At 41.4% G+C, this 13,384-nt stretch overlaps 1 protein-coding gene across 10 annotated transcripts in view; it reads left to right on the top strand.

Moving 5' to 3' along the window:
• LOC108138497 (serine/arginine repetitive matrix protein 2) overlaps positions 1-13,384 on the top strand; it is a 41,261-nt gene that overhangs the window by 1,069 nt on the left and 26,808 nt on the right. For 6 of the 10 annotated variants that reach the window (XM_041707694.1, XM_017260710.1, XM_017260711.1 and 3 more), the window contains exons 2-4: positions 9,562-9,955; positions 10,526-12,682; positions 12,803-13,174. In XM_041707694.1, coding sequence (XP_041563628.1) covers positions 9,562-9,955; positions 10,526-12,682; positions 12,803-13,174 — 2,923 coding nt within the window. Of the gene's footprint in view, positions 1-2,323; positions 2,683-9,561; positions 9,956-10,525; positions 12,683-12,802; positions 13,175-13,384 lie in introns of those variants that run through there. The other 4 variants (XM_041707671.1, XM_017260714.1, XM_041707701.1 and 1 more) reach the window with 2 other exon arrangements.

Genomic DNA, 13,384 nt, shown 5'->3' on the forward strand with positions numbered 1-13,384 from the left:
ATAAAAAAAAGCAACAAAAATGACAGAAAATAACAGACGATAGAAGAAGAAGCAGCAGCAGACGATCGTCAGCCCACGCAATCGTCATTGGAGCGAGAGAGAAAGATGCAGAGTGAGTGCAAGAGAGAGGGAGAGAGAGAGGGAGAGACAAATTGGGAGGCTGCGCTGTGACTGCGCTGCAACTGCGCTGCAACTGCGCTGCGACTGCGGCGGGTGCTGATAAAAAAGCCTGAGATGATGACTCATTGGCCATGAATCAATTTCAGCTTTGGCCTCTGAGCCCGCTGACCGCTGTTGGCCTCCTCCTCCTCCTCCTCCTTCTCCTTCTTCTTCTGCTCATCCTCCTTTCTCTTTTCTCTCTGCAATCTATTCTGCTTTGCTCCTTGAACAGGGATGGGTGAATAGTAAATAAATATAAATAAAAAAATGCGAATAATCTCCCCTGTTTAGTATTTTTTTTAATTAGTTAACATACAAAAAATTCTAATAGCTCGCCCGGCAGTTTCTTGTCTAATCAAATCCTTAATGTGATTGTATATAAAAGTAAAATTTACACCCATATTAAATGACCATAAACTTAGCTGCATAAATTACAATGGTGTCTCGGAGATAACAAATTTCAGAGGTGTAAAGCAAAAGACAGCACCTGAAATGCTAATGAAAATAGCCATTAATAGCACACGATGATTTGTCATAATAAATCTTATCAGTTTCCAAGCAATTCAAAAACAATTTCTTATCTTATCAACTAAAATTTATTTTAATTTAACGAGCGAAGCCAATACATGTTCAAAATTAAACTTGCATTTATAATTATATTTTTTTCTATAATCTGTATTCTTTTTAAGAAATTTGTTATAAAAATATAAGTTTAGTGGCCGTGAGTAGGTTACTTTTTTTTGGTGCATACGGAATAGAGTTTAAATCACACTGGCAAACAGTTCATTAAATCGTGTATCTTTAAGTTATGGAAACCAATTTGTGAAATTATGAATTTGTGAAGTGGCGTGCATCCCTGGCCGATCATATCCCGGCTCAGAGTAGAACAAGACACCAAAAAGCCAGCGTTGGCTGGCCACGATCTCCGCGACTTTGGCCATGAGGCGATTCAATTCGACTTCGAGTTCGATTCGAGTCAATTCGATTCGATTCAGGCCCGAGTCGAAAAATCGCGTGGGTCGCCAGCCGTCGACTGTTGAATAAATCAGTGAGCTGAGCCAAAGTTGAATTGGCACACACGGAGTAACGAATGTAAAATAATAATAAATAAAAAAAGTAAATAAAACACCCGCGTATGGCAAATGGCCAAATGCAGCAAGTGGCCAACGGACGGTGGACAGTGGGCCACAAAACTGGACGTCGGACAGTGGGGTAAATTAGAACGACCGTCTAGTCACGACGTCTGCGTCTGCGTCTGCGCAACGTCTGCGCCAACGTCGATGAGTAATTTTTTGGGGCCTGTTCGAAGACAAATCGTTACGATTCGATGGAATGGTGGGCGCCAGCGGCTCGAGTGCTTTCCAAAAACGCTGGAAATAGTTTCGAGTTGTATTTAAAAAAAAAAAAACACACTTGCTTGGGCTTAAGGTGTTTATTAACATATTGCAACAATGACACCCACCTCCGGCCGCCGATTGAGTGATTTATTATTGCTGATCCACACGGACACGGTTTCTTTTCACGAAAAACCGAAATCGCACACGTTTCAATGCAATCGCAGCGTATGAGCAATATACAAAAATATTGGTTATATTTTTATTGAACGGAAAAAGGAGGGGAACTACCAGGTGATAATGTGACTAATTGTTGATCGATGACTATTTGTTAACCTATATGTTTCAATTAATTTTGAATTCCCGCGCATTTTTTTGTTAGATATTATTTTCAAAGACCTGAAAAAGATAGCTCAAAACATTTTTTTTATCTTTGATAAATTTTTACCATATTTCTTGTAAATTTTGAAGGGTTTAAGATAAGATTTCAAGATCATGGATAGTATTAGTTACTTTTTTACATAGATATGAATAGTTGTTTGGTATTTTGAACTTTCTTGATAAATATTTTGGTTTTCGCAATTGGAAAAACCAATTTTATAAATATCAATTTTATTTTTATCAAGCTGATATGTGCGATTTGTGCCACTGTGCGGCCGGTCGCGTCATCTTCGTATTCGTCGCTTTTTCGTATTCGGTCATATCTCGGCTCGCTGCCGACGTCGCTGCCGGCGTTGCTGCTTGCGTCGCTGCCGAAGTCGTCCGGCGGTGACGACAGCGTTTAAGCGGCGGCCACTTTAGGCGGCTTTGATTCTGATTGGAAACTTCAGTCTGATTTTGGTACTCGATCGATTGCAACGTGCCGACGCTCCGTGAAAAACAACAAATACCCAAAACAACAACGCTCAACAACAGTCAACAACGATCGCTTATTTTTTTTTTAACACTCTATTATTTATTTACCAATCGCACGAAATTTGACAAGGAACAAGAGAAACGCACAGGATTTAGTCACACCCTTTGCCATCAAGTGTTTTTTTACGTGCTTTTTTGCCGGTGCAACAACAACCCCACAAAAGAAAAACCCCAATAACTACATCACAGCAACGAGAAGAAGAGTTCCCAAATCCAAAAAAAAAAAAAAAAACAAAAAAAACAGAGGAGCTATACAAATTCTTTTTTACCTGAGGTAATTTTCTGTCATTTTGGCCAGAATGTGGGGAATAAAACGTAAAAGAAGCTGCGAACAGGCCGTAAAGCCATCTCTTTCACCCCTTTCGAGCCCCATCTCTTTTACTCTTCCACCGCACATTCATTCGCATAACTTTCACACTTTCGCACAGCTTAGCTTAACGTTTTTTTTTCCCAGTCTTTTTGCATAACAGTTAGTGAGTAACTGTAGCTATATCTGTACATCTGTTTAACACAGTCGTCGTTGGCATTAAAGCCAACCCTAAAGAAATTATAGCCGACTTAAAGGTAAACAAGTTGGCCGAAGACACCCACACAATTTATTATTTAACAAGCAAATCAATAGTGACAGTAATTGCAGTTGCTGCAGCTTATTGCGCACTTTCTTATTGCGTGGGAAATTGGCCAAATGCAATCTTAAAGTTATTTGCAATGCAATTTAAAAAATAGTCTAACCCCTTAGATTTTTTTTTTTTTAATAATTACAGTAATACAAATGTATCGTGTCATTAGTAACAATTACTGTTATTAAATTCATAACAATATTTTTTATCTTCTTAAATATTTGCATTTAATTTACTAAGATACAATGTTTTCTATGCAACCCAAAAGTATATATTTCTAAAGATGTATAATTAAGTGATTATCACCGTTAGTTTCTAATAGATTGGCAAAATATTGTGGTTTCTTGAATAGTCATAAGAGCAGACGCCCTAGAGCCAACGCCTGTCAATTAGCGAGTGCTACCTGTACCTCCTTCTACACCTATTTATCTATCTCTAGCTGTATCTGTATCTGTATCTCTAACTGCGCCAAGTGGCTTGTAAACAAACAAACGGATCTTATCGGGGAATTAGTGCTCAGCTTGTGGGTTTCGGTCGCCAGTTGATCGAAGATCCCAACTAGAACAGCTGACGGGGGAGGTCTTAAATAGAAAAAGTTATACGAAGAGAGGGAGATACATACATACATATGTATGTATATACATAGTATGCTAATCGGGAGTGAATCTAATTACTGGCGAACAAGTTTACACCGCCGTGGGCCGTCGGCCTTGGCAACCGTTCTACGCTTTTCCACTTTTCCACCTTTTTTTCCACTGACGAAACCAGATCACAGCCGAAAGGGATTTATTTTCGGGGTGCGGGGCACTGGCCGTAATTAGCCATGGTAATTGCTCCCATTGTCGGAGATAGATGTTCCGATAAATCTTCGCCTCGCTTAATATGCAAAACTTTGTTGGCCTATCACCGGGGAAATATCTCTATATGGAAGGTTGGCCTGTCTGTAAACAATTTATGACATCCATTGGGAGTTTGATCTATTTTTATATGTTTTTTATAAAAAAAAGTAATTTAAGTAAGTGTTGTCAAATAGAATTCATCTACTCTGCTAGCGGTATTTTTTCAGGATCCAATGTTTTCCAAATAAAAACCTCAAATGAAACCTAACGATAATTATCAAATAATATTCAATAGAAAAGCGAAATAATATTGATCTTAGGGATCTTACTTATTGTTTATCTGGGAATCCCAATTCTAAAAGTGATAATTTTTGTTTGCTTTTGGGCAAGTATTCTTAACTTTTGAAGAGAACTCTCAACAGATCTGCGGGCCAAGATAGTTAATTTATCTGAAAATCATAACCTTGACTTGAAATTAAGCAAACTATAATTTGAGAAAACAGTGCAAATCGTTTTCCGGCCCGCGAAACAAAAAAAAACTCCACCTGCACTAATGACTGTGGCTCTAATAATTGTGTAGAATTAACGTTATGCATAAAGATATTCTCCCCCCGTTTTTCGTTTTCGAGTATGAGATCATTGCGGCTTTAAGATTTATACAAAATCGAGTTGTTGCGTTGCCTATTTTTCTTTGTTTTTTTATTCCACACCGATATGGTGACGATTGGCGGCTATATATCACCTATGGATCCAAGCTTGCATTATAATTTCCCACACGCTTAACCATTTGACAGCTGTCCATCGATCAAAAAGCCGAAAGACCGAAAAACCAAAAATTGAGTTATTTTTTTAACATTTTCCCATGGCCCAGTGGGGACCGGCTAATGTGTGTGTCCAGTTTTTCTGGGGTCTTTTATATGCAAGCAACGGCCCACGAAAGTGCTCCACTTTTAGAACTCGATTGGGGTTTTATAGAGCCATGTTTTATTCACCTGGGGCGATGCGATGTCATACCCAAAATAAGACACAAACAATTAACAGCGAAACCGAAAACACAAATAAGTCCACGAAAGCAAACATAAACATGTTTTGCCCGCTCAGTTGGCTTCGCTGCCTTCGTCGACTGCAAATGACACAATTCGGAAAGATTCTAGACTCTAGATTCTAGATTCTAGCTTCTGTACTCTCGATGCCATATTCTCGATTCGCAATTGGGCGAACAGTGGCAATTAGGTCACTTTAATATGCATATGCATATAGAACAGATTGAAGGGGAATCGGATCGGAATTGAAGCGAAATTGAAATCGAAATAGCCATAAAAATACAAAACAAAATATATTCAACAAGTGACGGCAATTAACGCCGGCAGCAAAGTGCAAAGCTATTTTTTCCACACGATTGTAGTGCTTTAGCGTTTGCTTTCACTGACAAAAATATGTTACTTTAGTTTAAAAACAAAACTGAATGTACATTTTTCAAATAAAACTGTTTGAAGTTGCCATGAAAATGAGTGTTAATTAAATAAAACTCTTTCTGAGATGGAAAACTTATTGAATATTAACAAAAAAGGCAACCCAATAAAGTTAAACTTCAATTTGAATATGTATATAGATATGAATATATATATTTTATTTCAAGAAAATTAATTTAAAATATACCATTCATATAGATTAATGTATTTACGAAGTTTTAGTTAATTAATTGATCGTCAAAAACAAGCTATATTTTTCGGTGTGTATAAAAAAAATATTGAAACTTTGTGAAACGGTATTACATTTGTATTATAATCATTAGTTATTTCAATAATGTATTTGACACGAGCTTAAGGAAATCTGATTATGAATTGGAAATCCACATCAGCTGGCAAAAAATATTTCCAACATTGCGTATGAGTGATAATCTTTAACGGCATCTTAAAGACATAAGAAAACACACATATAATAAAAGACTTCAAAATTATCTGTAAAAAATTATTTTTTCCTGGGTTGATGTATAATTTATAACATTATGTATCTCAATTTCAAGCCAAAGTGATAAGTCTTAAAATGTAGGTAATTCTCTTGCACGTTTACCTGATAGTTGTATGGAGCAATTATCTATAGGGAAATATTCAGTAAAATATGTACTATTTTTAAACGCTTACTATCTGGAATTTTTCTTAACATTTCTTGTCTTATCTCGATTGATGTGCAATTAAGCGAGGAAACATTTAGTCATGAGCTAATCGCAGCCAAGGTTTATCTGTACAGTGATCACCGGCTAAGTGGGAGTGCCTTAGCTGACCCCTTGACCTTCTCTTTCACGATCTCTCTCTCTCTCTCTCTCTTTTTTGATTTCCTCCCAATTAAGTTTTAATAAAGTTTAATTTCAATAACAAAAAGATTTTTGGCGCAAAAAAAAAATAAAGTTGGAGGTCAACATTGCTGACACGACAGCTCAAAAATGAAAAACAAAAACAGCTAAAAAGCGAAAAAACTTTAAAATAATTTATCAGCATTCGCACATCAACAAAATCTCGCACGTCACGTCATCAGATGAAGAGGGAGAGGGAGGTAGGCAGAGCTAGACAGAGAGCGAGAGGGAAGAGCGGTCCATCCCATCAGTAGGCTCGCAGTCGCAGTCGCAGTCGACGTCGACATCGACGCCAACAGGTTGCCGCTGTCGACTTCGCCGCAGAGGTGCGAAATCTGCTGACGCCGCTGCCTCTTCAACTGGTTATCACAGTACTTTTAGAAATTACGTCACTCGAGCAGAGACAGGGACAGAGAGTTACACTGCGAAAAAATATGCAAAAGAAAACAAACATTTTACAGATGCTTTTTAAGTTAATATATACAAATTTTGATTGCAATAATAAAAAATTCTCGATTTAAATAGATTTTTTTCGAGTAGTTAAAATATCTCTAGAGCTGAGTTGGTTTCGAAATAGCTAAACGGCATTTCTTTGTAATTTGTTAATCAAAACCAATCAAAGCCTCTAAATATTTGTTAGCCTTTTCAATTAATATAATTTATAAAAACCATATATTTATTATTTTATGTGTTAAGAGATTAACAATTATTAACTAATTATAAAATCCAAATGCCTTATATTTTAATATGTAGAAATATTAAAAATATATTTGGACAACATAAATCTCTTGCTTTATTAGAATCAATTAGTCTTTTTAATTTTCTGAATTGCAATTGGAAATCCGAAGTGAACTTTGTATGTTTTTAGCAACAAAACATGTTATGAGTTAAGTCACTTCGAAATTGTTTTCAGTGCACAAAGAGGGGCAGAGGCTGTGGCAGCGGCGCAAGCAGAGGCGTTTTAAGACGCAGGTCTAGACTAAGACCCGACCACGCGACCAGTTCTGGAAATAAAAAAAAAAATCACACACCAGCGAGCAAACAAACAAACAAAAATGAAAAAACAACAAAGCTAAGTTGCAAACTTTTTGCACAGACATACACACAACACACACACTTAGATGTTTTTCTCTTTGATTTCGCGCATTTTGTTTTATTTTGTCAATTCGAATCCGTTGATTTGGGCGAGTGAAAGCGCTGAAAGTGATGGCAGCGCCATCTGTCGTTCCGTTTTGTCAGAAAAGAAAGCACCAACTTCGCTATCAATCACCGGGGATGCCGCAAAAATGAGATTTCGCTAATAACTAGGGAAATGGCAGAAATCATAAATCTCTGCGAGTTGGGCGAACCACTAAAACTAATGGTCTCAGGCTGATCTAATTAAAAGAAACTTCAAATGGCTCTTTTAAATTGGCCATCTGGTCATGAGAACTTCAAGAACCCATCATAACAAGTTAAGATTTGTCATTCTATAAATCTATAACATATTATTTGTTTATTTTGTTTTTATGAATTATTTAATAAAATAAAATCTCGAATATTTTTGCAATAAATACTTGAATCTTAGTATTAAACATAAAAATCTGCTTTAAAATGTTGTTACTTTTGTATACCTATTGAAGTATGTTCAACCTTAAAATTTTGCTATTTTCTCCCATCTTAACAATTAATCTGCTTATTATTCATAATTCCATTTCCTATATAGTCCCCTTCCAATACATAGAGTTCCATCTGCTTTTAGGAAGTTGCCCATTTGTCTGTCATGTGGCCTCAGTTTGGCTAAAATTAAACAGTTAGCGAATCTAGCTCCGTTCCCCTCTCCCTTCCACCCACTATGCATAGAAATCGAGGTGTCATTATTGTTAATACAAATGTTATTTGACATGTTTTTCCGCCAAAGCGAAACTGGTCGCTTTGAGGTGAGGTGATATCACCGCTTCAACTTCACTCAATTTGTTTGCTAACGATATTGTGATCGCTATCTCTCTCTCTTTTTCTCTTTCTCTATAAAGTCTGCCACCTTTCTAGATTATTGTTTAAACAAATACGATCGTTTGGCGAAGCTCTTTGTTGTGGCCAATACGATCCGCTTATCGGTCAGTCGGAATTGTTCCATGTTTTATTTATAAGCTGGAAACGTCAGCCCTCGATTTCAATTTCGATTTCGATTCGATTCCGATAAGCAGCAAAATATTATAGAACCCGGAGTTCCACAGAAAAATTGAGTAACTGGAGCGAATTCCTGTAAACTGAAATTGGATTAAGGCCTGTCATCAAATCTTTGTTTTTATTTGGTTAATTGTGGCAAAGTGAAGTACCTAGAAAATAGATAACACAAGAACTTTATAACATTCTAGACTTTATTGAGTAGGGATCACCATGCCCCATTATTCACTTCGTTTGTCTGAATCATTCAATTTGTTACCCCTTAGCTAATCCCAGCCATTTTTGGTCATCGGTTGCTTCTGCCATTGAAATCCGAGAACTTATTGGGGGCGTCAGTCATCTTTATCATCTTTCTCGCCGGCTAGATTCGATACGACTTCTGTCTAAAAGGCAAGTGGCTGAGTCAGGCGAACTGGCTTTGGCGAACTGCAGTTGCTGTGTTGGCTGACCGGCTAATTGTTAGTGGCCCGGGGCGCCATAAAAGGCGATCGAACCGCTGGAAGCGAGAAGCGTGGGCTCCCTGCACTCCACTTGGACTCGCTCTGTACTCGTACTCCACTCACAGGCACTCAAACTTGAGCACGAGTTCACTTGGCTTAATTGGCTCAAGGACGGGCCTGTCCACAGATACACAAAAATAGATGGTTTACATTGAAAGTAAAACATTGAGACCGAAAATAAGTGAACTACACAGGGAAACAATTATTTTTATAGTTGAAAATCTTCCAAAAGGGAAGTTCAACAAAAAAAGAAAAGGAAATTATTATTGACTTTAGATATTTATCCAAACCCCTTTTTAGTAATTGACAAATTTTTGAAAGTAAACTCTTGAGTCAGATATTATTTCTATAAAGTGGTTTCAATATTATGCAAAATACATAAAAAATAGTTTCTTTGCTTGATAAACTTGAAGTCACGATTAGCTGTAACATTGCTATAACACAACAACATTATGAGAAACTCACAAGACCCTTCTGCCGAGTTTTAATAAACAGCTGGGAAAAACTCCTGAGAAAAATATACTTGTCTAAAGAATAGTCAATTATAAATATATTTCCAGCAGCTGTGGCTGACACCATTTCAGTGGCTTAGTTAAGACTTAAGCTAAAAGTTTACAAATAAGTAATGTGAAAATATACGAAATTAAGTTTCTAGTTATTTTCTGATCCTTTCAGTGGCAGCAGTCCGAGGACAGTGAACGCAAGAAGCAGATCCGATCGCATCTCTATAAGCTGCGCGAGTCGCGACTTTGCAACCTCTATAGACACGAAACAGACCCAATGTCGGAGCCCAACGGAAACGGAAACGGACATGGCAACGTGAACACGCTGGCCGGATACGCAGGCAAGGATCCGTTGGCCACCAGCCACGGGGATGCCCTGCTGGACCAGAACTTCCAGAGCCTCAAGTCGAAGGAGGTTCGCGATTCGACCAGTCCCACGCACGAGCTGCGATTCCACTCGATGACGCTCAGCCAGCCCAATACAACCGGATGGGATGTGCAGACCTCCTCGGAGGTCAGTCCCGATGGACGGGCCTATCGCACCGAAACTCTCGCCAAAACAGATGGTGAGTCCTGAGATCCTGAGAGGATCCTTTTTCCTTGGTGGTAGCTCCTTTTTGTCTGGCTAGCACCAAAGCTGACCAAAAGAGACATTTGCTGGAAGTTTACTGACTGACTGGATTAGAATGGTTTAAATAATGCATAAATAAATACCTGACTTATGGAAAGTAGTATTGGTAATCATATCAAATATGTTAGTTTTTGATGGTCTAGTTGAACGCAAAGTAAAAACAAGTAAAGAAAAGTAAAAAAAATTGTTGGGTTGCGTTGTAAAGATACCTTGAGTCATAAATCGTAGATAATACATTAATGATTCTTTGGGTTCCGTTGAAAATATACCTTAAGTCATAAATATAAAATAGAAAATGCATTTATGATTCGTTTGTCTTTAACAAAACCTAGAAACCATACCACTCAGTCGACAGAGTTTGCAGCAGTGTCCAACCAACCTAACCCCCATGTCCCTTGTCGGTGAAGTTTTGTGTATAACCCAATTCTGTTTGTTCTGTATGTCCATGTCCACCACTCGACCTCCCACCCAACGACCTCCGAACACCCCGAACACACAATCGCAGGCGTGGAGAAGCTCAATGGTGGTGGCCTGGCCGAGTTCAAAGGTCGCAACGAGCAGCGCTCGAGTGCCTCGCACCAGGGCGATGACAAGAACTTTGTGAAGCAGGCGTCGGATAGCTCGAAGACCCAACTCCAAGAGACGGTGGTCTTTGGGGACGAGACCAGCGGTCGCACCGAGATGAAGATGAGCTCCACCTCCACCTCGTCCTCCTCCAAGGTGGTGTCCTCTTCGTCCACCGTGGAATACGGTGATGACCCGCGATATCTGCTGGATAGCCAGGAGAAGAAACCTCAGCAGTCGCAGCACCAACGGGATTGGGAGCAGGATCAGAGGCGTCAGGAGCAGCGCATCCAGGAGCAAATGCAGCGACAGGAACAGCTGATCCGCCAGGAGCAGCTGCAGCGTCAGGAGGAATTCCAACGACAGGAGCAAATCCAACGCCAGGAGCAAATCCAGCGCCAGGAGGAACGATTCTCGGAGAGCCGCGAGCAGAGCAACAGCACCCGAAATGTCCAGACCCAGCAGCATTACGAGGAGAACAAGCGCTATGTGGATATGGACAAGGCCTCGCCGGAATATCAACGCCATGTCCAACACCTGATGGAGCAGCCCGGCGAGATTATCTCCAATACGGTGGAGTATCCCAAGCCGAATGTCAAGATGATCACCACCGTTAAGCGTCTGCCGGACGGAACCATTGTCAAAAATAAACGCTACGAGACGGAGCAGCTTACTCCCAGCCAGGGTCAGACAACCCACAAGCAGACCAACAACCAAACCCACAACCAGACCCACAATCAAACGCGCAATCAAACCCACAACCAGCGACGTGCACAGGATGTGCAGGATAGTCAAGTGCGCGATGTGGTGGACAATGTGGAGCAGAAGCATGTGACGGAGTCGCAGAGCTTCTCCTCGGTGAAGAAGTCCAGCCGTCGTTTCTCCACGGAGACCACTTCGGAAACCGTCGAGGAGTACGATGATCGTGGCCAACCCTTGTCCAGGGTGGTGCAGAAGGCACCGGCCCCCACACCCTCATATGCCCAGTCGCCGCCACACTCTCCACGTCAGTCACCGGCCAGTGACTTCAGTACCCACGGTTTCCCCTCGGTCCGTCCGAATAAGCCCACCCAGGAGTATGCCTCTCAGAGACCAGCCGCCGCTGGCGAAGAGGTGGTGGTGGTGCGTTCGGAGAAGAGCCGCCAGGTGAAACAGCAGACCAGTTCACAGCGCACCACCGAAACGGAGGTGCTGGGTGATGATTATCAGCAGCCCCAGAGGTCTCCACAGAAGCTGAGGGAGGCGCCATCACCTAGCTGGGAACAGCCCAGCACCCCGAGGCGTCAGCAGGTGGATGAGGATTTCAGCACCCATGGTTTTCCCTCGGTGCGAACGACCATCAACACCACAACAACTCGTCCTGATCAACCCGACGGCGAGGTCTTGCACACTTCCAAGACGGTGAGTCGCAATCAGAGCGCCAATCGCAAGACGAACACGGAACGGATCATTGAGACGCAGGTGGAGCATCCGCATGCCCACTCCACTCCCAGATCGGGAAGTCCGCGTCGATCTCAGCCACGTGAGGATTACGGAAGCCAGGGTGTGTCCTCGCCTCGTGGGCCAGCCGGCAAACCGAGTCACTCACGTCCCAGCACCACTGGAGGTAGCACAACCTCCAAGACCACCACCACCACCACTTCGGAGCCATTGACGCGGCGTCAGTTGCAAAAAGAGCGCGAGGTGGATGCCGCCCATCGGGCTTTTGCCGCCTCGCTACGAAGCAGTTCGCCGGCGGACAGCACCACCTCGGTGGGCTCACACCACCAGACGCCGCGTTCGAGCGTCTCCTCGAATCGTACCTTCCGCCGGGAGATGCGTGAGGGATCGCATGACAGCCAGGCGCCATCGGAATCGAGCAGGATTAGCTCGACCACTGTGACCAGACATACGGGTGGCACCACCAGCAGCAGCAGCACCACCAAGACCAAGACCACCAGGCCGGTGAAGAGTCCCAGTGAGCCGAGGTCGCCCACGCCGAAAACAGGAGGAAATGTGATCACTACCACGACCACAACCACTAGCAGCACCATCAAGTCCAGTCCCAGTCCAGCACCAACTTCACCCACTTCAGCACCAGCCAGTTCCGCACCACCAGGTACGAATTAGAGAACAAAAATTAAAGATTGAAAACTTCAATTAAAAAATGAAACCACATGACTATATGCTATATAAATATTGGAACTATGAACTATGTATATGAATGTATATCCTTCAGATAACAAGCTATCACAGTATACGTATACTACCACTAAGCCCGGCGATATATTCTCTCTGCCACCAACTACTCCTCCTACTATTAACAACGAACCAACACTAACCTCCACCACCACCAAAACAACAACAACAACCACCACCTCCAACAACCAGAACCACCCGAAAAAATCTGCAAACGAAACCGCTACCGCTACCGATACCGCTACCGATACCGCTACTGATACCGATACCGATTCCCAGCCGATCCGCAAGGTGAAGCTGAGCGCTAATGAGGCAATGGTGGTGGAAGAGGCACCCTGTGTGCGGCGTCAATATTACCAACTGGGAAACGAGGGGGAAAACCCCGAGACGAACGAGAGCTCAGGGACCCCTGGTAAGGCTTGATTTCAACCACTCCCCGAAAATTGCCAAAATAAATTTAAAAACAAAAATCAAGAAACTCTGTACACCTAACTATGCTATATCTATACTTCTTTATTTTTTTGGATTTGTTTGCAAATAAATATACTTGAAAACTGTTTACCAAAACCGCAACTCTGAAATGTTCAATGTTCCTATGTCTTGACCAAGCACCACACAAACT

This window comes from Drosophila elegans, unplaced genomic scaffold (assembly GCF_018152505.1).
Source record: "Drosophila elegans isolate 14027-0461.03 unplaced genomic scaffold, ASM1815250v1 contig_149, whole genome shotgun sequence".
Taxonomy (NCBI): Eukaryota; Metazoa; Arthropoda; class Insecta; order Diptera; family Drosophilidae; genus Drosophila; species Drosophila elegans.